Consider the following 26,840-nt stretch of genomic DNA (forward strand, 5'->3'; position numbering starts at 1 on the left):
GTTTAGGACACAGGGAGGGGGAAGGGTAAGCTGGGACGAAGTGTTGAGAGTGACATTGACATATATGCACTGCCAAGTGTAAAATAGCTAGCTAGTGGGAAGCAGCCGCATAGCACAGGGAGATCAGCTCGGTGCTTTGTGTCCCCCTAGAGGGGTGGGATAGGGAGGGTGGGAGGGAGATGCAAGAGGGAGGGGATATGGGAATATATGTATACATATAGCTGATTCACTTTGTTATACAGCAGAAGCTAACAACATTGTAAAGCAATTATATTCCAATAAAGATGTTTAACAAAAAAGGAATGTTTACTATGCTACAGATTTTACTATAGCAACTACCAAGAAAATGTGCTCATTTTCTCTTGTTTGTGGTTCTTGGTCTTCCTGATTTCTTTTTTAACTTATTAGAACTTGTCTTAATTTTTCTATCCTACAGAGTCAGTGGAGCTATAATGACGTAGTAAATATCCACATGAGCAAAATTTCTACTGGGTATAACCTTGACAGATATCCTTCACATAGTGCAGCAGACTGGCTCTAGCAAGTTGCTTCTCTTCCTTCCTCCCCCCCGCCTCAGTTTTCTACATCTGTAAAAGGTGATCATCACAGAGAGGTTATATAGGAATATTAAAGGAGGTCCATTCATGTTCTTAGCACAGTCCATGCAATCAGTAGTTAGCTAATGATTATAGTCATCGATAGTTCAAGTTTCTGTTGAGTGAATTTTGTGTGTGTTTTTAAATTTATGCCCATCATATAATCAATCATATATATATATATATATATATATTTCCCTAAGGGATAATCCCCAAACCAGTAAAATTGCAATTGAGACTGTACCATGCCTCTAAAAAAATGTGTTTAAAGAAACGTTTTCTGTCAATTCATTAACCAATGGTTAACAACAGTACTCAAAATAATAATTATATTTTAACAGGCTAGGAAATACGTAATTTAGTTAGAAATGCACATGGGAGTCTGTGCCAGGAGAAGCGCAGCTATTGTTAGTGTATGGTACCATCCTCATCTCATCACTTGTCATACCTTTAGAATATTTCTATCAATTTGAGGCTGTAGGCAATTATGGGTTGACAGCCTATATGATAAATAAACAAAATTCTCCATAAAGTTGGTTCTGAAGTCACTTGCTTGGCATATGGACCCTAATTTTTCCCAGAAATAAAAGTGACACTTCTGGTTAAGTGTCTAGTTTACTCCTCAAAAGCCTATTTAACCCTTGTGTGTTTGCAGTGAAGAATGAAAGGCTGGAGGTTTGGTGGCTTGGGGTCAGGAAGAAGAAACAAAAAGAAAAAAAAAAGTGCACTTACCTCTGTATATGTGTGTGTGTGTGTGTGTGTGTGTGTGTGTGTGTGTGTGTGTGTGTGTGTGTGTGGTGTTTAAACTACATTCTGGGTTTTAAAAGCTAACCTAATCACAGGTATAACCTTTGAAAAAATGTAGATCCCTGTAGAGAGTGAAAAGGGAAAACACAAGCCTTGGAAAGAACAACTCCCTCCCTATCTCCCAGTCCTTCCAAGAGTTTCCAACTTTCTTTGTTTTTTTTTTAAAAGCAGTGAGTGGACCTGTTTTCAAATGAAATCTTGTGTGGAATCCTAACACTGATAATATGCTATGTTATTAATGTCACTGTAGTTAATAAGCTTACTTACAACTTTTGCTTATTATCAAGAAAGCAATGACACTTATTTTCGTGAATCCAACATTTAAATATTAGGAGCTAAGAATGGTGGCTGCAGTCCTCTATCAGTCTCAGCACCCACATTCATTTATTTGGTTGCAGTGTTGTGATCATCCTGACCTACAGTGATAAGTAGTGGCTACTGATAATAGTTTTTGTTTTGTTTTGTTTCGTTTTAACAGCTTGCCTTGCAATCTTAAGATACTCATCCATCAATCTGATCCATACGATTAAAAACGAAATAAGTTTCTGCTTCAAAGCTGAATAATTGACAGTATCTAATAAATCATTATTTAGAAGTTGGGACAGTCACCCCAAACTTAACAGTATTGAAGCATACTGTGAAAATAACCTTTGACATCTCCTCAGCCTCATCTTTGCCAGCTCTTTCATGGACCCCAGAGTTCACTCCGTAAGGCGAGAGCATGCCTTCCACCTGTGCTTCTGCAGCTTTGCAACACAGCATACCTTCCTATCTTCCGTGTCAGCTGTCCGCTTGCCAAGACTCGTCTCACATGTCAGTGTCTCTGTAGTCTTTCTTGACATGTCCCTTCCCACTCCCGGCTCCCAAAAGGACTCAGTTGCTCCCTCTGTGTTCAGGTAACTTGAGCCCTTATTATAGCCCAGTTTGCATCATAGTTGCCTTTACACCTACCTCCCTTCTAAAACAAGGGCCCCTGGAGGCCTGAGCTGCAGCTTAGACATCTTTGTAGCAGTAATACTCCTAAGCGTGTTTAATTACTATCAATACTGTCATTTACTAGATTGAATTAAACTCTTATAAAACGTTTTCCTGCTTTTCACTTTCTATCCTCAGAATGTTTTCCTCTAGAAGGGACTTTGAATTTACAGTAGAGGAGACTGTTGTCTAAAAAGCTAAGTGAGAATTGCAGGTTCTTGGGGAGGGCCCATTACCAAGGTTGTATATCGGGTTACAGTGTGTGAATATCATTCCCAGTTGAAATGAAGCCTTCCTGAGGGCAGGAATTGTATTTTATTTTGTTGATTGATCTCCCCCAGCACCTCAGCTCATACTCTGCACTCAGTAAATACAGGCTGAAATGCATTCACTCAGCAAATTAGGGGACTGTGGCTATGTGACATCTCTGTGCCTAGCTTGATGGTTTGATTTATCTAGCTGTTGAAGGTCTTCACTTACAGACTTTCATACAGGGCTGATTTTTGTTGGACATTAGCTAATTGCCAGAGTTCATCTCCAATACATGCCCTAGAGAAGGTGAGCTCTCCTCTTCACAAGATGATGGCAAAATTCAAAATATAGTGGAGTATTGTTTATTAGGTTAAGGTTTGTCATTAATTGGGAATTCCTTCAGTTCAGATTTCTGTATAATGTGACTTTTTGTTAAGGAAGGATTATTGATATGTGAAAACTTCTTGACCTTTGCTGTTTCTGAAGACTATTTTTCACTTCTGTTAATGTAGACAGATTCGTATATTTTCTAAAACCGAAGTACATCTCATTAACATTATCTACTTGAATTCAGAAACATGACATCTTCAAGTCAGGGAGCTCTCTACCACAAAAGCCAATTAAATACTTCATAACAAGTTACCTTCTTACGAAAGCCGACTTACCTGCTTTCCCCATGAGGTCTCTCTTGTCTGCTGTACGAGTCTGTATTAAACTTGATTGCAGGCACTTTCTGAGCAAGGCAGCCATGGAACCAAGGCAGAGAGGAGAAAACTCCTGTATACTTTAAGGCAAGGATGAGAGAGCCATTTCTTTTTCTGGCTCAGTTAAAGCTGTACTGATTATCCAGTCCCATTAACCTAGTGGGTCACTACCTTGTATGAATTAGCGGCAGCCAACTGTAGTGTGGCGCGGTCTTGCCACATCATGGACACATTTATGAAGATTGATAACAGCAAAGGTTCAGCGTTAACCTTTATTGTCAGGCAGGCTATACAAGAATCTGTCTGGTATTGGCTTTTGCTTTGATTTATGAAAAGGTTGCCACATAAAGAAGACATCACATAAAACAGCTCTGCTGGCAGCAGTATTATTAGATGCAATTGTAAGTATAGGAAATAATAACTAACTCTAATTAGGTTCATTATCCTCTCTTGCTAATTCGGTACTTGGGATGGGCAGGTCCTCTTAGCAGTACAGTACCTTACCCTTCCCAAAGGAATGGGTCGCTCACTTACTTTCTCCTGGGTTAGCGTGTTTCTCCAAAGGTTTCCTCTAAACAGTAGCTAGCAGTGAGATGCTGCCCGTCTAAGAGAGGACTGTTAAGTAGTCAACTTGATGGGTCCCTAATCACACAGCGACAGCATCAAGTTATTACCTATTGGTTTTGCCTCAAGGCACCCGTGTGTGCACTCTCTCCCACACAAGCCCTGTAGATGGAAGGACTCAGAAATTCTGGCTCTTGAATATCTGCAGTAGCTCCAAGTAGTAGCAGGTGGCTCTTCTGGAAAATGGCACCTATAGCTTCTTGCTCAATAGGACTTTTGTAGCCTCAGAGAATAGTCATTACTTTGCCTTCGTTTTTGAGTTCCAATGCACGTTGGTTTGTTGGAGTGTCTTTTATGCTGTAAAAACTTCCCTTCCCTTTGAAATCTTTGTTTGGTCTCTCTAGTTCCAGTTGCATCTTAATATGCAAGAAAGGCAGCTGTGTTTTCCTTTAAGCAAATATAATTGTAGGGGAAGGCGTCTCTGTTTATCCCATGGACAAATACATTATGGGTAGTGCCGAAAAAAGGAAAAAAACTTGGGACCCCAGAAAAATTATGTAAATCTTTTCAACTTTCTGTAAAGCAGAGGAGTGCTGCCCTTTATGTGGTCACCGCCTGCAAGCAGCATTTTCTTGAGAGCCAGCAGCTGTGGGGAGTTGGGGACAAACACGTGCACAGGAGAAACCTCCACCTTTCATTCAGCTCCCAGGGATAGACAGAGGTGCCCCAGAGAGCTCTTCTGGTCTGTGTCTGTTTTTCAGGCAGCCACATTTCTAATCATAGTTGAACCTACCTCCATTTTGATGTTCCAGATTATTCTCAGACTTTTATGTGCCATTTATCAGATTAAATTATGCAAGGGTTGGCCATTCTCTGATTTTCTGTTAACTTCTTTATCCGGGGAGATCCTTTGTGCAAGTGTGGGGACGGGCCTCTCCTGAGCACTGGAAAGAAAGCCCGCCGCGGACGTGTAGAGAAGTGATCCTTGGGAGCAGAAGGTGGCCCTGGTCCAAGCAGGTTGCATCTAGTAGCTCCTTGTTGCCTGGAAGGCTCTGCGCCTGGAGTGGCTCCGAGTGACCAGGCAGGCCCCTGCCGTAAAGCAGGATGCGCAGCAGCAGCTGGCGAGAGTCACATTTGGGCACCACGGCAGGCAGGCAGGCAGGCAGGTAGGCAGTGCCCAGGAATCCTGCTCTCCGAGGTCGCGGAGCCAGATGTGAAGGCTGTGTGCGAGACGGTGTCACTAAGGGCTTTCTGGAAAGAGAGAGCAATTAAATTCGAAACCAAATGAACGCCTGTGTTAATATATAGGGAAGGTGCTCCCAAAATGCTTACGCAGCCCCTAGTGACTGTCGTGAAACTTTCTTTTAAACACATGCTTTTTGAAAGGGCGAATGGTGACTCTGAACCACACATCAGCTTTAAAAACAGACATAGTTAAGATCAAGGTGTAAACATTAATAGGGGCCTACTCTTCTGCTCCCCACTCTTTTTCTCCAGGAAGTAAAGAAACAGACTGTTCAGCCCAGATAACTTTTCCTGGCTTTACTTGCCTTTTGGAGGGACGTGGAGCGAGTCAGAAAGGTGTATTGTCTGGTCTCTTCCTTACTTTCAGAAGCCTTGGATTTTGTACCGCAAAGTGCTTGTTGGAAGAAAACCAGGACTCTGAATTTCAGCGTCACGAAATAGTACTCAGCCTTTCCAGGACCACAGGAAAGTGCAGAACTGGGAGAGTCAAACCCAAGGCTAAGGCTAGAACACCACGGAAACAAGGAAAGGCTAAGGAATCTGGAGTGCCATGGTTGATTGGTGATGTCTGCCACTGGCATTAGCGTTGAGAGAGTTGGCGTTTTTCCTTTGATTTGCTACCCCTGCTTTAGAAGCAAATATAAAAATCTCTGTTTACCTCCCTTAATTGATAGTGCCTAACCAGAAATAGGAAGGATGGAGAGAGAAAGGAAGAAGGAAGGAAGAAGGGCTGTGTAGTGCAATTTTAATATCTTTTTACTGTTCTCTTTTCACCTTTCACCTACCAGCAGGTCTGGGGAAATGAAATAACAACAAAACAGGACTTTATATTTTGGTACCTCTTGTCCTGATATGGCTCCTGATAGGAAAGCCAATTTCTTTTTCCTCACTTTGGGCCACCAGAGTACCGGTGGGACTGGTGTTTGCAGGGACTTAAGAATTACTCAGGATAGAAAATTCTGTTGGCAAAATGTCCTTAATGTGCAGTCATATGTGTCATTTTCTTTGTAATGAATAAGGGAATATATTAACATTGCACCTTGATTAGCATTTGTAATACATGCAAAGATACTAACCTTCAGTGCATTTCTAAAATAGTGTCTCATGGGCAGAAGCTTTAGTTTACAAGCAGGGAAATAAGACTGCAGTCAAATGACCTCTTTCCTAAATACCAGAAGGAGTAAAACTCCATCTGTGAAACGATTCTTCTTCAGTATAAATATTGGCGATTGTAACTAATCTTGGAGATCAAAAAGTGGTAAAAATTGATGGTATTTGGTAGAAATTAATACTATAATTAATTTACCATTGTTTTGAAAAGTTTTAATGAAAAGCCCTCAGTGCTTTATTTGATTCTGTGTGCTTGTGATAAAAATCTATCTCATTAATTCATCCAATTTGGATAATCAAACCAGTCATTCAGACCTTAAACTGAAGTTACAGTCCTGAGCAGCACTGCAAGATCTTTCTCTCCCAAGACCCTTCTTTCCTAACCCAAACGAGTTGCTGGCCATAAGCAGCCCGTTCTTGACGGTTTACATTGATCAAATTAGGCAGATGAGTCTGAAATGTCTATCTACTTCATGCTATGTATAGCCACAGCCATTATATACTTCTTACCATGATGTGAAATGATATGTATAGCAAAACTCCAGGTTTCCAAGCTTTCTACATCATCTTAGTCATGTGCAGTTAACTTCTGAGCAGTAATGAATCCACAGGTCTCTATCGTGGTCTTATTACTATCGTGGTCTTATTATGTGCAAGATCCTAGGTTCTCATATGTCCTTCACGAGGGCTACTCATCAGGCACAGGGGAGACCTTCTTTAATTTCTTATCAGTATTATTGAAAAGAGAATCCCTCGATCCCAAGCTTCCCCCCGGTGGCCTGGGCTACAGGGCCATCACAGTCAATGCTGTCATTGCTTATTTCAAACCATTTGAAAATGAAATCATCATTAGTCCTCTTATGATTCTCCCTGTTTCTGAATGCCCTTTGGTGGTTAACGTTTTTTGAGGGTGGGGTAGGGGGAACAGATCTCGGAGCGTGAATGAACTGACAAGTTATCCGACATATTTAAGTAACACTGGCACCTCTGGGCCTCCTGCTGAGGACTGCCAGCTTGACTTTACAAAATGACATTTATGACCCTTAAAGATATAGGAACTTATGGAAAGAGGCTGAAAACCAGTCTCTTGCCTGTTTGAATACTGGTTTAATGGTATTAGAACGTTAATTGTGTGGTGTTGATTATTCTTGAAATGTCCAGCTTGTTTTAGACAGGATTTTGCCACTATTAAAGAAAATTAAAGCAGTTTGCCATCAGTTCCGTTGAGTTCCGCCTCAGTGCGTAGTCACAAGTAGCAGCCCTGCCACCAGCAGTGGGCAAATCTGTGCCAAGTGTAATTACTTGAAATACAATTCCATTTATTCATAGGGAAGACTGTTGCTCTCCGTGAGAACGTAGTTGAGAGAAGAAAAGATGTACAGTTTTATGTTAATTATACACCCCATGCTGGAGGTTTGATTTTAACGTGAGTGCAGCTTTTTGATCCCTTTATCAAAAACACATGCAGGAACCTTCTTTGCTGCCACCTGAACACTTTGTGGACACCTTCAAGTTACGTGAACAGTCACCAACCCTCACGTGAATTGTGTTCTAAAACTTGGGTTTTAAGTTGGCAGTGTGAAAGTGGAAACCCATTTTCCTTTAGAAATAAGGTGGTAACTAATAGGTTCCCAGAACAACCTACTGAGATTTATTAGTTGAGATAATAAGAATAATAGTAATAATAGCAGCTACTGTTTGTTAAAAGCTTACTATGTGCCAGGCATTGTGCTGAGAGCTTATGCATTATCTGAATAATCTTTACAACAAAACCGTAGGAGCCCATGAAAAAGTTGCACCTTACAGAGATTAAGCAGTTTGCGCCAGCTTCCATAGCAAGTGAAAGGCAGAGCCCAGATTTGGACGTAGGTGTTTTAGATGCCAGATCCTAGGTTAACCATCTGGGTAAATGGTGCAAGTATAAGCAGTGACTCTATTATGGAAGCTAACTAACTTTGGTCTCACTACTTCTCATCTCAATTCCAGTTGGGACATTAGGAACGCTTGTCTCCCCGGCGTAGTACTTTGGACACACTTCCATCCACCTCATGCCCGCACATACACTCAGGCTAACATAGTGGTGAGGAGAAGTGGAGAGAGTGCCCTCCCTAGTAGCTCTGTAGTGAGGGATCTGAGCAGCCCGTGGTGTTTGCCAGATGCTGTGCCAGGCGCTGGGAATACTGTGTAGACGGAACAGACCTGAGCCCTGCCCTCTTGGAGATGACAGACTGATCGGAGAAATGACCAGTCTCCCAAATAACTCGACAGTTATAGTTGTACTGAGTGCTGTCAAATGCTGTAAGAGCATGTGACATGGGAATCCACTGTGAGGGATCAGAGACGACCTCTCTGTAGGCTAAAATAGTAGGTGTTGGGGGAGCATAAAGGAAGGTCATTTAAGCAGCTAGATCAGCAAGTGTTAAGGCCCGGAGGAAGGAGCTCAGCTCCTTTGGGGTTCTGAAAGGAAGCATGCAGGAAAGCAGAGTGGGGAGAGATGAGGGCGGAGATGGAGGCGGGGGCCACATCCTACTAGGCCATAATTAGTATTTCGAATTTTATCCCAAGAGCGGTAAGGAGTGTTTGAAGGATTAAGGTTGTAACCTGGAAGTTATAAGATCCATTTAAAAGGAGGCGCTCGGGCTTCCCTTGTGGCGCAGTGGTTGAGAGTCCGCCTGCCGATGCAGGGGACATGGGTTCGTGCCCTGGTCCGGGAAGATCCCACATGCCGCCAGAGCGGCTGGGCCCGTGAGCCATGGCCGCTGGGCCTGCGCGTCCGGAGACTGTGCTCCGCAGCGGGAGAGGCCACAGCAGTGAGAGGCCCGCGTACCGCAAAAAAAAAAAAAAAAAAAAAGTAAAATGAGGCGCTCTAGTTGTTCTGTTGATAATGAATTGCTGTAAAGATGAGGCTGGAGGACTCAGAATGGAAACCGGGAGACTGGTGGTGGTAACGACTGGATCTAGAATAATGACAATGGAGATGGAGAGAAATAGGTTGATTCCGGATCTGTTTTTGAAGTTTAATTGATAAGACTTGGTGAGGGATTGGATACTGGGAATGAGAGAAGAGGCGGTGTCAAGGGGGATTCCCTGATTTTGGAAGGTCCATTTACTGAGATGGGGAAGAAAGAACAAATTGCAGGTAGAGGAAGGAATTAAGTGTTCGAGTTTAAACATGGAGCACCTGTAAAACCTTCAGTGTGAATAGCAGGAGGCAGTCACCTGTAAGAAGGCAGGGCTAGAGGTACAGATTTGATAGCTGTCAGCACACAAGTGATGTTAAAGCCACATGAATGGTTGAGATCCTGGTGGAGAGACTATATAGAGAGAAGAGCAGGATATGGCCCTGAGGATATCCCACATCAAGAGATCAGTTAGAAGAAGATGAGCTGGAGGAGAAGCAAGGGAGGAAGCGCAGTGTTTATGGAAGCCAAGAAGCCCCTTTCAAGAGAGGGGAGTAATTTATTTAAGTCCATGCCGATTGGTCCTATAAGACGTCTACCAAGAATGGTTGGATTTGGCCACTTGGATGTGGATAGAAGAGAATAGATGGAAGGTAGGAAGTGGAGGTGGCTGTCATAAGAATAGTATTTGCTAGAGCTGTGCTTTCAACAATATGATAGCCTCTAGCCACGGGTGACTGTTTAGATTTAAATTTATTAAAATTAAATAAAATATAAAATTTTACCTCTGTTGCTTTAGTCACATTTCAGGTGCTCAGTAGCAACATGTGGCCTTGACCAGTGTGTTGGGCTGCATAGACAGGACCGTCTCCATCACTGCAGGGAGTTCTCTTGGGTAGCACTCTTCTAGAGAAGATGGGAGAGCTCTTAACAATGATCTAGTAGGGAAAGAAGTTGTTAGAAGAGAGCCACTCTTCCTCCAAAGTAACAGTAGAAAAGTTGGAGATCCAGATTTTATGATGGGACATTGAAGGAGCTATCTGGTTTCTGTTTTTCTCAATGAAAATTAGAAAAAAATGGCCAAGAGTGAAAGGAGAATGGAGATGTAATGAAATAATCATGGAAAAGAGGGCAAGAATGAATTTACCACAGAAATTTAAAAACGTGGTAGGCAGAATTTAGTGTCTACTATGGATTTACCCTGGTTATATGATTTTCCTCCAGAAACACTCAACTGGAGAGCTGTATTAAAGGACAGTCATATGGCAGACGTTCAGCGACTGGAGCTGCGTGTGAGGACTTAGATTAATACTGCTGTATTGGAACCCTTAGGGAGATATAAAACTAACGGGGCTCAGCATGATGGATCCGATCCAGGACATGAATTGAGAAATGCATTGTTTGGTCCTGCAGTAATACATCATCATCCCTTTACATAGGAATCATTGTGATTCCGCCTCAGAAATACACATGTGTGAGGCTCATCATAATCATTTGAAGAATTTGTGTGCAGGAGGTTTTGTTTTCTCTACTTTTCATGGTTAGTCTTGTCAATTTCAGTCTCAGCAGCTGCCTAGAATGTTAAGCCAATTGCTAAATCTTGCCTGTGCTCTGAAAAATGCTTAAATCTGTTTACGTAACACAAGGGGTTGAGATTGTACGATGTGTTATGGCATCAGTACCGAGTACTTTAATCTGAACCGTAAAAAGAAATGTTGGAGTTTTTAAACTGAAGAGTAGTTGTGTGGATGTTCCATTGATGCACATGCAGTTCACTGTTATTATACATCCCTTATAAACTCTTCACTTTTATTAGTTATGAAATTCTTTTGAGGTGCCCTTCATTTATGGGGTATTAAGTAGGGAAATAGCAGCTACTTGCTGATGCCTTTAGGAGGAGAATCCCTCTTCTCGTGGATTGTACCCTTTCTTACCCACGTCAATGCCCATTACTGTCAGATGATTCATCTAGCTTTTGAGGTTTCCCACCGAAAGATTTCCTTCCGCCCCTCCTATGTCTCACCAATCTCACTTTTAATATTCCTCACTGTGGGGTTATGCTTTAACCAAGAGAACCGTGGTTCTCCTTAATCACACCATGTTTCTCCTTAATCACACCATGTCTGCCCTCCTTGTCTTTCTTTTTAAAGACTGTTGAAATCAACTCTCCTTTTTTCACACAGCCTTCCCTCTTTACCCAACTTCTAAGCTCACCTCTGTTCATTACTGTACTTTCTGGAAATTCCTTTATCACTTGTAGAGCATGTCCTTGCTCAGTGTTTTGGCTTTCTGATTTGCATGTAAATTTCCATATGAATCTTAAAAAAAAAGTCTGTTAGTGATGTCGCTGCCTCTGCCTGCATACTTTCTTCTCTTCTTCCACAGCCTTTGCTTCTTCCACTTTTCTGTCTAGAGTGCCTTTCTCTCCTATCTAACTGCTTAAGCCCTTCCTGTTCTTTAAGACCACCGAAATTCTTGCATCTCATCTAAGACCTTTTCTGGTCATCTCCAGCCAGATGTACTCCTCCCCTTTGATATTTTTACTGTTCCTGGATGTGCCCCCATAGAAGCAGCTCGTCTGAAATGGGTGTGTCTTTCTCTCCTACGCACACACGCCTACACGCACGCGCACACGGTGCCTGGTATAGAACAGGCGCTCCGTAAAGGATGTTGAACTGACCTCAACCCACTGCCTTCGTCTCTTTACTGCCCAGTTTCTTATTTACCAGTTTCTTGCTGTCTGGCCTCTGCCTTACGCACTGTATTGAAACTATTTCTCTAAATTGCTGGGGATTGAATTCCACGGCCTTTTATCAACCTGTATTCTTTTCAACTTTCTTCTCTTGCGTGAAGCTCCGTTTTCCCAGCCTTGTGACGCTGTGTCATACCGCTGCTTCTCTCCACTCGCGGTTCTCGGACTGCTCCGCCTTCCTCCCCTGTCACCTGACCCCCAGTGGGGCTGCTCCCCAGGCCTCAGCTGTCCCTCCGGCCCTCTGTCTCTGCACTCCCCGCTGTGTCTTCGAGGGGATGCTCAGTCCGTGATTGTAGCCCTGTTCCCAGTGCTGAGCTCCAGGCCCACGCTCTAGATCTTGGTAGGTCGTTTTCACTTAGGAACATTACGCAAGCACTCTCGTTCTTTAAATCCCCGGGCCTAAGCCGCATGTGTGCTGCCCAGTCTTTCCTCTTCCTGACATCCACGTCTGTCGGTTGCTGCATCCTTCCATCCTTGCTTACCAGTGCCTCCGTTCTTGCCCGTTTCTCTAGCCGGACACAGCTCCACTGGGCTCCCAGCCTAGATGGTTCCCGCTTCCGTCCACCTGATTTGTCCACATCCGATCAGCTTAGGCACCTTGATGGCTTTACTGCCTCATTTGGAGAGCTTGGTGCTTTGTCTCCCCCTGCGGAACAGAATCTGAGCATCGTCTGTCTTATTGGAAGGCCGTCCAGATCCCAGGGCCTCCCTTTTCCGTGCTGCCTCACACCTCTGCCAGCCTCCCTACAACCTGAGGCCCCGGATGCGCCCAGCTCGGCTGAGCCTGGGCCTTGGCTCACGTAGAACCTTCTTACGTGTCCTCTCTGCCTCTTACAGTCTTACCCTGCATTCAGGATAAGGCTTTCAAAACCCATCTCTTGGGCTTCCCTGGTGGCGCAGTGGTTGAGAGTCCGCCTGCCGATGCAGGAGACACGGGTTCGTGCCCTGGTCCGGGAGGATCCCACGTGCTGCGGAGCGACTGAGCCCGTGAGCCATGGCTGCTGAGCCTGCGCGTCCGGAGCCTGTGCTTCGCGGCGGGAGAGGCCACAACAGTGAGAGGTCCGCATACCGCAAAAAAAAAAAAAAAAAAAAAAAAAACAAAAAACCCATCTCTTCTCCTCCATGGACTCTCCCTACACTTCCCCCAGCTCCCTCCTCAGAACAGTTGTGACGCTTACCGCTGCACTCTTTCCCTTACACCCATCACACCGCCATGTCTTAACCTGTGACCTTTACGAGGGTGTTTCTTTTACAGGTATGAGTTTTTCCCCCCTTCTTGTGTTTGTACACACCTTTACCTCCTCCTCCACAGTTTGTACACCCCTGTGATGTCCAGGTGGCATTTTTCTGCCTGACAGTTCCTGGAGGTTTGCTGGCATGGCCTAGTCACTAGGGCATGGCGTAGTGCACCCATTTGGGGATTCCCTCTTGGCAGGGGTAGAGCCTGAGCCTCTTCCCTTTCAGCTCATCAAAGGGATGGGAATCAGACAAGAGGCCCAGCTCTAGCCCTCTTTCCGTTCCTCATTATTAGCACTCTGACACTTAAGGGCAGATCAGTATGGATAATTTTTTTTCTTTTACTTGTCACTGTAGTAAATACATTTGCAATTCTTTCATTCAAGAGAGCCAGGCACATTCCTTCCTGGGTGTATCTAGTATTTGGATCTTGCTTTCAAAATGTAGTGGAAAAAAAGAGTATCACCTAATGTACTCTAACACACTCTCACTACAGACTTAAAATTTGATCTTAACCCAGTTTTTTAGAATGTGTCACGGTTCTCGAGATACATGGCAGTTTTGAAATGTTTTAAATTAAGCTGTTCTTATCTTAGTATGAAAAACACTCTCTCAAATTTGATCACTGCAGGGAAGAGGTAAGGGTACTGGAATGTATGTTTATGCTTGGGTGACTCAGATGGAATTTCACCCGACATCTCACCCCTAAGTCACTCCTCAGCTGAGAAGGAGCATAGACAATTCATCCCAGAGGGTAATTCTTTTTGAAAAATAAGAAGTGCCTAAAAATAGGGACGTAACGTGAAAGTGTGTGCTTGACCACATTTCTGCACAGGCTGCTGGTACCATGCCACTCAACCTGAAGATGCTGTGATTCTGTGCTACTGCGGTAGTCAGATTGCATTGATGAAAATGATAGAATAAGACCCGTGAAATAAATGTTGCTCCAAATACGGAAGGATTATCTCGGGGAGGTTGTGTCCGGCCTTCCGTTAAAATTTGGTCAGAGTGTCTTAGGTTTGTTTCAAGTGTCCTCTCTCAGTAAAAACCTGCTGGATTGCCAGGACTGGTGCCCTGCCCTTGGCTGTTATTATTATGGGAGACAACCATGTTGGCTGTATCCAGCTCTTCCTCTTCTGAGCCTGAGGACTTGAGCAGGAAGAATGGGTGGTGAAGGGGGTAGTGGCCCTTCCAGAATTGGGAAGCAAGCGCCACAGTTGGCTGCAGCCCCGTAGCCTGGAGCCCGCAGTCTCCCCTCCCCCTTGTCCACCTCACGGGCTGTTTAGCTGCTCAGCCAGTCCCTCTACCCTCTCTGCATCTGGGCTAATCTGGCCCATAACGCTTCCCTTTCTTCTCCAGGAGTCCCCTCGAATTCTGGTAGGTTCTTCAGCTTCCCAGTATCTTTCCACCTTCCCCATCTTACTCCAGTTCCTCCTGTCTCCCTCCTGCCTCCAAAACTGGGCGTTGATCTAAGACCACATTATCCAGTTTTCTCCTCCTTGGCCATATGAAGTAGGAAAGCAGTAGCGTGGTTACTTAGCGAAGACGGTCCCTAAGTTGGAAAATGATGAAGGCTGAAGAGGAATTTTGGCACCAACTGAAAGTTGGCACCATAGCCCTCCTACCAAGACAGAGCAACCAGAAACCTGTCTCAACATTCGTTTATTGTTGACAGGCCTGAAACTGGGCATCTGGCCTCTGATTATTTTCTAGGGATTCCCTACTTGACTCAGAGAGTTTATAAGCTCTTACCGTACGCAACGACTCCCACCCCGCCAAACCAAGCTTGTGTTGGCAAATGTCATGAACACAAGCACTAAACTTTGCTCTGAGAGAAAGCAGAGGCATCTAGAAGGCTTGGAGTAACCAGGTTGCGGGTGTATTCATATACCCAAGGTCTGAGGAGGTCTCTCCTCTCCATCTCGGAGTCTGTCTCTATAGTTTAGATACAATGGATAGATCTTCCTGCTGGCTTGAAAGTTAACTTCAAGCGAATCGTAAGGCCAGTTTTCCCTTCCTGTTCACTGGTGATGAATGTCCTCTTTCTTGTCTGGAACATTGTATGTTCAGTTCCTGTTCCATTCAAAACGAGAGCTCTGTTTAGCACTTTGTTTATATAGCTCAGCATTCTCATTATAAGACTTTGTGCACACCTCTGTCTCTCCCTACGAGAGTGGGAGCCCGCAGAAGGCAAGGATCACATCTTATTCAGCACCTACCGTAGTGATGGCATGTAATGAATGCTTGATAAATGCCTGGGACTTAATAATAATTGTTGTTGGAGTAGCTGAGTAGATGAACGAGTGAATGAACCAGCTCTCATATTTTCTATCCTTAGACCAATTTTAGTGAACATTCTAAAGTAGCAGGATAGGGGAAATGGAAATAACTCCCAGAGCCTCATAGGTAAAATAATGTAACTTTTAATTTGTGTTGGCATGAGTTCAGTGTATTATATAGATACATATATTTAAAGTAAAAGAAATCCAAGGGTGATGCATTGTGTATGCTCAAGATTACCATTTTCTAAGTTGTCTAATTAAAGTGACTTTACAAAGTCAGAGATTTGTCATGCTTTTCTTTAATAATAATAATGATGGTGATGATGATGATGCTTTTCCTGGCCTTGAACTCTTACTGAGATGTTTCAAGTAAAAATAATTTGGTGCGTGTTAAGATGACTTGGTCTCATTCACACACTGATACAGCCTTTGGAGATTCAAATTTAACGTTTGGCCCTGGACATGTCTTCATTCGTGGCTTGTAGGTCTTTTGATGGGACAGAGAAAACACTCCCAGTATTTCAGTTCTTATAACCAAGGGCCACTTCTGTGAGCTGTGATTTAATTTTGTTCCTACTATGTGCATGGCAGGAGGTGACGTTTATGCTCCAGGTACTTTGTTATAAATTGCTGCTCTCAGGCACCTTTAAAACAAAGAGCTGCACTGTTAACTTACTAGTGCCCATTTTTTTTACAGTGTTATTACTTGACATTATTAAGCAGTAACAGCACACCAGGCATTGTTAAAGAAGAAAGGGAGAGGCAAGGATGGCTTATACTTCTCTAAATTAAGGGCCACCCAGACTAAAGTACAGTATGTTAGGTGTAGAATTTTACCTAATGAGAGGACTTTGTGTGAGCTTGAGAAAATAACATCTCTTGAGTATTTGGTTTTGTCCTAAAGTAAGTGTGATGGGAAGTTGATTTCAAGTTCTTCCAGGTTGAGTTAATGTTGACATCAATTATGTTCTGTGTCCCCAAACTCTATATAGTTATTGCTGCTTATCCCAGATATCCTTTATGTAAGTAATAATTTTATTTATTTTAATTTTTGGCCATGTGGCATGTAGGGTCTTAGTTCCCCAACCAGGGATCAAACCAGTGCCCGTTGCAGTGGAAGCGTGGAGTCTTAACCACTGGACCGCCAGGGAAGTTCCAGTAACAGTTATTTTATCTCCCTTTTTAGAGATGTAAACCTTGCTGCACATAGTGCAGTTACGGTAAGGGTACCATGATATAGTGGAAGATGAAAATTAGCTAACCTCTGTAGGTCACGGGATTTTAAGAAAGTGTATTTACAAAACAAAACAGTTGTGGCCCTTGTTCTTTGGAGATGCAGCAGAAGATGACCCCATTTTTCTAAGTTTAGACCCCCGGTGGGATGAGCCCATGTAGCAGAATCCCACGCAGGGTATGGTAAATTGGCAAGGTGCCATGAGGTATCTCCGAGAAGAGCGGGGCAAGGTTTGCTTTCCTCGGGAAAGGAAACCAGACACTGGGGAGTCCTGTAGTGTTGAGGTGTATTGTCCACTGAGCCAGAAGGCAGAGTCATCCAGCCCCCACCAGTTCCATGTGCTCATGCGTTACTAAGTTCCCACTCTCTTCCTAGGTTTTTCCTAATGCCCCCATCATTTCCAGGTACCCAATATTACTGGATAAGGAAGAAAAATATATTGCAAAATTGGAAAGTTTTTCATTCACCTTATATTCTGGCATGTTTGTGCTCATATACTCAGGGTATGTGTGAGGCCCGTTGGTTTAAGAACAGTGTACCCGTGTGCGTAGAGCACTGTATTGTTCATATCATCTTGGATAGGTGACCAGAGGCCCTATCTTTGGGATTGTCCTGGTTTTAGGACTTTTACTCAGGATCCTAAAACCTGGGGGAAGACTGATCATGCTTTCCCCTCCCTCCTTGCGTATCCCCCGCCTCCTGTGGATTCAGAGGACTGAGTTGTGATACTGATTCCTTTTTTCTAAAGTCACCAGTTCCCATGAAAGATGCATTGTCGCAACCTGTTAAAAAATCAGAATCTCCCCACCAGCCCCCCGAAAAAATTAGAATTCCCCTTGTAGCGCCAACCATTCTCGTATCCACCCTGCACTCAACGAACGATTTTTGTGTCCGAGAGCTTTAGGAATTGTGGCTGCTCACTGATTGTCATTGTATGACTTCTTGAGCCTTCCGAGTGGTATGAGGAGGGCTATCTCCACACTTTTCTCCCTTCTCTGAAATTACCTCATTATCCTTTATGTTTATATTAGGACTAAAATGATGGGTAAGTAGTTTTCTCGAAATATAAAGCTCAGGCCCACATCAAAGAAGTTTCTAAGACGTGAAAGTAGGAGAGGCAGCAGCAAAACCAACAGATAGCTGTAAAACAGATAACCAAGTGGAAATGTATTAGACTAGAGTCTTTTTTTCGTTTTTCTTTTTGGCTGCGTTGGGTCTTCCGTTGCTGCGCGCAGGCTTTCTCTAGCTGCGGCGAGCGGGGGCTACTCTTCGTTGTGGTGCGTGGGCTTCTCATTGCCGTGGCTTCTCTTCTGCGGAACACGGGCTCTGTAGTTGTGGCTCGCGGGATCTATTTAGAGTGCAGGCTCAGTAGTTGTGGTGCACAGGCTCAGTTTCTCCACGGCATGTGGGATCTTCCCGGACCAGGGCTCAAACCCGTGTCCCCAGCATTGGCAGGTGGATTCTTAACCACTCCGCCACCAGGGAAACCCAATACTCGAATCTTAAGAAGAGAGTTCTGAATACTGCTTATTTATCTCAGCGTCATTTTTACCAAAGCATCTTCATTTCTCTTGGACCAATTAATTCAACTTATAAGAAACTCTACGAAGGAAATCATCAGAAACAGTAGTGATGAGTTTTGTCCATGACCGTGGTGTTTTAACCACTTAAAAATTAGAAACAGCCTAAATATGTATCTTTATTCTTTTTTTTTTTTTTTTCCCCGAAGTTTCTACATTGATCTGTCAGTGTTATGAGAAGAATACTTGGATGTATTTTATTAGCTGCCTTTTAAGTGAATGTTAGCATTAAACATTGGCAAAAAAATTGTTTTACTGGCTACAGAATACCTACCAGGAGTGCTTCTTTGGGTGTTGTTCTCTATCCAGATCTTTGGTCTCCAGTTCTGCCACTGAATACCATCAGTGAGCTCCTTGGCCCGAAGTGCCACTGTGGGATCAGGTGGGGTAGGGTGGAAAGGGCAGAGGGCCAGCTTCTAGTGCTGGTGGGTGGAGGGGAGAGACAGGCAGCCGCGTATAGAGTACAGAACGGAAAAGCCAGGGGAGGAGGCAGGTGGTGGGATCCTTCAGGAGTCCCCAATAATCTCAAGTCCACTAAACTGGATTTTTTCTTATTTTTGAGCGATACATATTCCGTGTATCCACTTTATTCCACCCGTTCCTTTTTGGTAAGTATGTTTTTGGACAGCTCTTCTATCTCTCACTTCTTCATTATGGTTTTGAGTTCCCCAAATATTTCATCTTTCTCTTAACATTTGTCATTCACTGTTTCTTTTTTTTTAATCTTTTCATATGAAGAAAGTAAATTGTTTAAATGTCTCTTGCTGCTCAGATTTAATTTTCCTTCTTGGGTAACTTGAAATTCTGCCTTTTGTTATTTTTACCTAATGGTGGCTTTTTCCATCAGCAGGAATGAAAGCAGTCAATAAAAATCACTTGTTGGCTCAATGACTGTATGGAGGGTTTACCATAATGCATATTGGAAATGTCTTTGAAACTCTTTTCCTGAATGGAAGGTGCCATGCTTGGGTTTTATGGCCTTCTAGTGTCAGACAGTAATCTCATTTAGCATTTTCCCAAAGTGAAAACAGTGCATTAGGGCAGCATAACAGCATTGCAGATCAATACAGAGACAGAGCTTTGCCCTTACCGATTAATCCAAGCAAAATGGACCAGAGTCTAGTCCAGGAACTGGAAGACAATTATGTTGATTTCCACCCCTCTTTCCCCCATTCTACCATCTAATCATCAATACAGGTTGAAATGTGTACAAGAAGGATTTCTGAAAATGTCTGCATTTGCGTGCACACATGCACTGTCCCTCACATAAGAACAGACTACCATACAGGAAATAAAGGGCCCTGGAAGTGAGTAGTATTGATTTGTGGTGATAAAAGTATATTTTGACACCTTTCAAATTATGAATAACTCATGGACTTTTAACTTGCATGACTAAATAGCTCAACCCAGGGTAAATGCTTACATATAACTTAAATTACCTCTTTCTAAGGAGTCCATAGTATTAGATGAATGAATCCCATTGTGAAGAGTCTTTTTAGAAGGAAAAACAAAAACACAGCATCTTCCTTGTGATGAGCACTACGTGGGAGCTCACTCTTTATGGTCTTTTGCTGTGTGTTAATGGGGAGGGGCTGCATGTCCGGTCAGGGAACTTCTAGCCTTCTCTCCCATCTTCTTTCCCCCTGCTTGAAATCTAAGGTATATTGGAGGGACGGTGGTCCCCAACACTAGGATAGCATGTAACCCTGCTTTCTCATGAACTGTTAAAGGCATTAGTCATATATTTGCTAGGTTCAGCTAACCTGATGCTTGATCCTATGTTATCTAGTATTTGTCCAGGACTGTGTCTTGCTATATAATCAGTTAGTCGTAGCTGTGCTTCTACCCTTCGAAACACAGCTGACTCTTTGTAGATACTGATGTTCATGGTAGGGGATCAGGGAAATCTGTGTCCAGAGACATTCACAGACATCTGAACTTCAAAACCTTAAAGCGAGTTGAAACTCCTGGGATTGGATTTAAATTCTGTTCTTAGGTGTTTGGCAAAACAGTAAGGTAATGAATGAAAGAATACAAGCAATGTTATCTCTGTGTCTACTTTTTTAGAGGGTAGTAGGAAGTAACTTCCCTTAGGGGCCAGTAACGTGGCTTGTATTTCAGTTTTCTATTCTAGCAAAATATGTATACTAGCTTAGTGTGTTGGGTAAAAGTAATGAGGAGACAAATCATCAGCCAGGGGTTTCCTGATTGATGAGAAATATTTCTCCTGTGTTCTCTAGGGGTTTTTCAGAACTCATCAATTTAAAATAATGCTATTTCATGATTACTATGGAAATAACAAATTTAAATTCCAAGAGAAGAACTGATAAGAGGCTGTGTATTAAACAAAACTAATTTGAAAAAAAAATGAATCCCTAGATTAAAGTGATAGTAATATATATATTTTTCTGTGTATTTAGTCCTTATATTCCAAGTTCCTCTACCATTTTAACAAGAATACTTCATTTTTGTTTGTATAATCCATTTGGTTTATTTTATTATTATCATTTTTCAAGTGTATATTATCAGCTTTTTGGAAACATTTATGTTTAGTAGTGCATATTCACTGAAAGCACTCTAACTAAAATCTTGAGATTTGTAGGTGTAACTAGTAAAATTTTAGCTCAAGGAATTAAATTTTCTCTCCACCCGTTTGTATTCTCAACCATTTATTACATGACTTCTATAAGGGGGATCCATGTCGATAGCTGAGATAACAAAGAAAATAAGATGCAGGCCTTACTTGGGATTTGCATGCTAGTAAATTGCAGTAGACTATAGTGTAGTGCATGGTGTAAGAAGTTAATACAGGTTAGGGGGTCACCGTAAAGGGAATGATAGACTCTGCTGTGGTTGGAGAGAGCTCTAGTGAAAGCCGTATAGAGGAGGTTGCACTTCAATACTTAGCTCAAGTATTGAAAGATGGGTAGGTATTTTCCAGATACATAGAACTGGGTGAGGCTTGGGTGCAGAGCTTTTCCAAAATCAAGAGCAGCGGAGCCAAGATGTGAAGGGACATGTAAGAACCAAACCCTGAACATGGTCTGGTTGAGGCAAAAGAGTAGGCAGGAACCTGATCCAGAAGGACCTACCTGTTGACCATGTATTTTATTTGGAAAGCAGATACTGTCTCGACTTACTACTAGAAAGAACCTTCTGGGAGGTAGGAGTGGAGGGTGAACGTTCAGAGACAGAGAGACCCGTGAAGGTCATTGCTTGAATCCAGGATATAACTGATTAGGAATTAACGTAATGACAGTGAGTATGGAGAAGGGACTGGACTGCAGGATATCAAGCTTTGTGACCAACTGGAGGTGGGAACGGAAGAGAACACTGGGGCCCCCAGGTTTCTGAGTTAGCTGGCTGAGCTGAAGAGTAATTGGCCCCATTCACATGGTTACGTTTGAGGGAATGCTGCCCTGTCCAGAGAGGCTCGCAGTGGTGTCAATTAATAGAACTAATTTCATAGAAACCACTTATCTTTTTTTTCACATCTTTATTGGAGTATAACTGCTTTACAATGTTGTGTTAGTTTCTACTGTATAACAAGAAATCACTTATCTTGTGTGATATCTTTCTTTAAAGGTCAAAGAAAATTATTCTTAAAATTTTTGGCGGGGGCGTTTGTAACATTTATATCTTAGTTAATGTTTTATACATGTTTTTAGCCTTGTTCTTTATTCCGGTTGAAGACCATTTGTCTCAGCGGTCCCTGTTTTTGTTTCCAGGCGGTATGAGTGTCAGCCCATCTGTGCCGATCTGCAGGCCCAAATTCTCCAGTGTTACCGCCAGAACACCCAGCAGACCCTCAGCTGCTCCGCTCTGGCCAATCAGTACAAGCGGTGCGTCAATCAGGCCAAACAGGTGGGTGTACAAACCAAGAGCTAACTAGGGCAGCAGAGGAATAAAAAGCCCAACGTCATGGGCGCTGGGAAGGACTCAGTAGGCTAATGTGTGTGAAAAAGCTTTTTAAACCAAACTAGTCGTCATCAGGAATTGCTGTCACGAGTTGGTTAAGTTTTAATCACCTTTCACCCAGGTGGCTGAAGGAAGAGTCCGTTGTCTCTTTGTGTTCCATTTGCAGGAGAAAAAAAGGTTTTACGTAAATAATACCTTTTCTAGTTGCTCTGAACTTTTGTCCTCTACTTTATACTTGTGTCCTCAAGGTCATTGCCCTATATTTCTGGGCCAGTACTCAAAGCCAGCAAAGAGGAAGGATACACGTTAAGGGGCCAACAGCTTCAAGTCCCTAAACAGCAAGGAGTCATGCAGAGAGTCTGGTTTAAAAAAAACGAAAGGCAAACACAAAACTAAAATAAAAACCCACCATGCAAGCACCATTCAACCTTCTGCCATTTGGTAGAGTCCAGTCAATTGGGCAGGGAAAGACGGGCAGACATGGATTTAGGAAGCAATTTCCATCGCTTCTGTGTACCATAGCCATACTCTTCTCATGACCCTTCATATCAGAATAATACGATGATCATGGGACGTGTATTTTCTCTAATTTGTGTACTTACCAAAGCTAATGATAAACGCTGAAGTAAATTATCAATTCTGGCAGGTCACGTAATTGCCTATCATTTAACTGACTTTGTTGGGTATAGGTTGTTCTGAGAGGTGGAAATTGTTGGAAACCTTGGTTCTTTCTGCTGACAAATTCCCTAGACTTGACCTTCTAACCCAACTAAATCTAGTGTTTGAGTTACGTACAGCATGCCTTCCTGCAGTCTAATTTGTTGTGCTTGTAATAATCCCAGTTAGTATAAATTTCTAACACTCTGTGAATATCTGATGGAAGGGCAGTATTGTCTGGATAGCTGGAAAATAACAACAACACTAGTAGAAAAAATAGAACCAAGATTTATTAAAAGCCTGTGTTGTCTTTAAAAGCCTCGTGGCTCAAGGCTTTCTTCTTTTTTTTTCCCCTCCTTAGCATTTATTTTTTATTTTTTCTATTTTTTAACATCTTTATTGGATGTTTAAAATGGTGTGTTAGTTTCTGCTGTATAACAAAGTGAATCAGCTGTACATATACATATATCCCCTCCCCCTTGTGTCTCCCTCACATCCTACCTATCCCACCCCTCTAGGTGGTCACAAGAGGCTTCTTTCTTTTTCTTCTTTATATGGCACTTGCCTAACTCTTAGCAGTGTGCCAGGGATTCCTTTCTTTTAAGATCTTTGGTAGAAGTAGTGTTGCTGATGTTAAGTTAGTACATTTTATTTGTTAAAAACAGCTTCTGATATGTTTTTAACAATCTCCAACCTTAATACTGACTGAAGCAGGTGGAACCTGTCAGTTGGACTCATGGGTTTTTCTAGCTGATGTTAGTTCTGTATTAAGGCGGGGGTGGTAGCTCACATAATGGCGGAGACAAAGTGTGAGTCTTTTATTGGCTCTGTAACCTTGGGCCTTGATTTTTCTCATCTGTGAAGTGAGGTAATGTAATTTACAGTGTTGTGAGGATTCCATTTCTATAAAGTATTCAATAAGTCTAAATTTTTTTCCTTCTTTCCTCAGTTGCATTATTCTGTGCTGAAACCAACTTAAACAAATTGGCCCAAAGCGTCAAATTATTACTAGTGATTCCAAAGGGGACCTCCCGTCCTCCCCTCCCCACCCCACCCCACCCCCCGCCCATCTGCAGCATAATTTAATATTTTCAGTGAGTATGTTTCAGGTGCCTGTTGTTTTTACAACTGCTATATTTAAGTATTAGAGTATATAACACCAGCTGATATTAAAAAGATATGTCCACAAGACCTTATTTTAAACCTAAGATAGGCAGCATTGAAATGGGAAATAACCAAGAAACAGTAACACCTTGTATGTCTGTAGATTTAGATTTCAAGGTCATTTCACATCCATTCTCTTACTTGTTTTTTTATGACCACCTGAGATGTAAATTGAGATGGTTTTATTTTCACCATTTTACAGTTGAGAGAATTGAAACCCAGGGAAGTCATGATGGTAAATTTAACAACTAGACCAAGATAGACCTTGCCATAAAAACAACAGATTTTAAAATGCATAGTGTTTGGCTTTTCAGTTGTGTGTGTGAAGGGACATCCAGTATCCACTAATACAGAAATAAGGCCGTGAGGGAAGATGTGAACGATAATCATGACGTGAAGGGAAAAGAACCTGAAGATCAAACGAAGTAGGTCATTGAGACTGAAAGTAACAGAAAGGAGGGTGGGATTTTAAAGGCCGGAGCAAAGGTGCAGTTTAGCGCCGCCCCATTTTAGGACCGTGCCAAGATGGCCTGCGGGGGTTATATCAGTATTTCACGAGTAGTCACTCTTCCACTAACACCACGTTTTCCGTGTGTGTGTCTGTGTGTGTGTGTGTGTGTGTGTGTGTGTGTGTGTGAAGCTAGTCTAACTTTGTGACTCTAGCTCCGCCCCTGTTGTTAAAAGAGACTTTGGCAGGATACGTGGTCCTGATCATTTGTTGTTACAGTTCCTGACAGGTCCACACCCCTTCTTGAGTTTCCTTGTTAAATCTAAAGAGCAAGCTGGACATGCTGAGATACTAAACACAACAACCCATTAGGTCATATTGTCCATTTCCGGCACAGTGCAAGAGTTTTCCCCTTGGAATAACTCCAACAGCCAAATCCACTGCACTTTTTTAAGTGACTCATAAGATTGCGCTTTCACTGGTTCCCTTGGGGCATTGTTCTCTAGACTGATAGGTTTTACTGATAGGAAAATTTCCGGATATTCCTTAGCCTTACTTTTTGTCTCTTATTCATCTACTTATTCACATCAATCTTTATTCAGCAAGTCCTAAACAGTCCTCTCATGGGTCAACATGAGACATTTAGACTGTTACTTCCAGTGTATTAAGTTATGTGTTCTTCATAATGGTGAAGATATATTCAGTTGCCGTAATTATTACTTCTCAGACTTAAAAGCTACTGGATAAGCTATATGAGATACAGCACTTAAAAATGTAGGAGGGCATCGATTGATAAACTTCTGTGTCTTTTATTTCTCATATCTGCTTAGCCTCATAGCTTTTTATAAACTCCCCAAGGTTGAATTACCTGTTCTTACCATCAAAACCTGATTTCCATTCCGTCTTGCCTCACATACGTTACAGGAGACTGGAAGGGAGGGAGCAATGGGAGGCCAATAGTACTGGCCCACTAGCGGACCAAAATGTGCCCGAGGCTTATAAAAGGGGGGTGCGTAGAAAGGACTTGCTCCCAGATCTGCGTTGCCTCTGCTCCCCGGGACACCCCACTGCCCCTCAATTTACTTGCGGAATCCAGCTGCTTACGGGTGACAATTCTAAGCATTCCAGCTCTTTCCCCAGCCCTGCTGCTATTGACAGGAAGGTTTGGAAACTGTCTGGACTCCTGAACATTCAGTGCTCGCCAGAGGCGAGAGTTTGTGGGGAATGCTGGCACATTCTAATCTAGTCATGGTGACCTGGGCTTCATTTTCTTTTCTGGTAAGTTAAGGGTTTGAACTAGGTGATCCACGAGGGCCTCGCAGCTGTTACTTAGGGCTGATTGTACTTCCACGTCTGAGAGCAGGCCGCAGCCACACGAGCACCCAGGTTCCCGAGCACATTCGAGTTAAGAGACGTGAGCTGTTTGGCCCGGGCAGCATCTCTGCTCTGGCGGCCTCCCGCTTTTGTGCCTCTGCTGCTTAGAGTTTGCTGTCGGCCTTAAGCTTCCCCTCCAGAAGAACAGCTGCACTTCTGATTGGTCTGCATGTTGCCTGCTCTTTCCTTGAAGCTTGTACTCCTGACAGCCCTGAGGAAGCCAGGGTGGCGGAATGAACTGGGAGGGGGTGAAAACAGTCTCTCAGTTTCTCCGAAGTCAGTGGAGTGAAAAATGGCTACCTCAGTGCTGCCTGGCAGAATGGAGCCCGCCAGCTGATAAACTGCCTTAGAGAAAGCAGGCTGCACCCCTCAGCCAGCCCTAGGCTACCCTGTACTGTGCTGGCTTCCACCCCGTGGGCCACGGACCATGGGTGGTAAGGGATTGTGGAGATGGAGCAGGAAGCCGGATCAGAAGAGGCGAGGAAAGACCAGGACTAAAAAGAGTAAGGGCCAGACCCAGGAGATGCCCAAGGGACAGAGGTGAGCGTGGAGGCTGTAGTCAGATGATGGAGGCCAGGCGGGCTCTGATAAACCGTAGCCGAGGTTTAAATCAGCAGGTGGGCAGTGGGGCAAGCAGCTCAGCTAAAAGGCAGGACCGAAATGAGGACATCTTATAGGTGAGTCACCTCCACTTAGGCCTGTGTGCTTCCTGCTGATCTCTTTGAGGAGAACAAAAAGTTACTCGGCTGTATTGGGGAGCGTGGGGGTCAAGCAAGACCTTGATAAATGAGGCCGGATCCTAATATGAAGTTATTCCATTCCAAGATTAGTGTACCTCACTCTTCATTTCAAAAATGTAAATGACACCTCCAGTCTGTGGTTTCCTCCAAAATAGAAGACCTCAAGATCAGTCCCTGTAGAGGAATTTGCCCTGGCAGAACGTGTCAGCGTTCTATGAGGACAGTGTATTTTCTCTCCCCTTGTACTTGGATTTATGTTAGACCAGGGCTCAAGTGCATCCCTGTTCTTTGAGTATGAAGAG

The 26,840-nt window shown here is 43.2% G+C and overlaps 1 protein-coding gene across 11 annotated transcripts in view; it reads left to right on the forward strand.

Moving 5' to 3' along the window:
* Window positions 1–26,840, forward strand: part of CHCHD3 (coiled-coil-helix-coiled-coil-helix domain containing 3) — a 429,385-nt gene that overhangs the window by 251,763 nt on the left and 150,782 nt on the right. For all 11 annotated transcript variants that reach the window (XM_059074418.2, XM_067042128.1, XM_067042130.1 and 8 more), the window contains one exon: window positions 21,966–22,101. In XM_059074418.2, coding sequence (XP_058930401.1) covers window positions 21,966–22,101 — 136 coding nt within the window. The remainder of the gene's footprint in view (window positions 1–21,965; window positions 22,102–26,840) is intronic.

This window comes from Kogia breviceps, chromosome 9, assembly GCF_026419965.1.
Source record: "Kogia breviceps isolate mKogBre1 chromosome 9, mKogBre1 haplotype 1, whole genome shotgun sequence".
In the NCBI taxonomy this organism is placed as follows: domain Eukaryota; kingdom Metazoa; phylum Chordata; class Mammalia; order Artiodactyla; family Physeteridae; genus Kogia; species Kogia breviceps.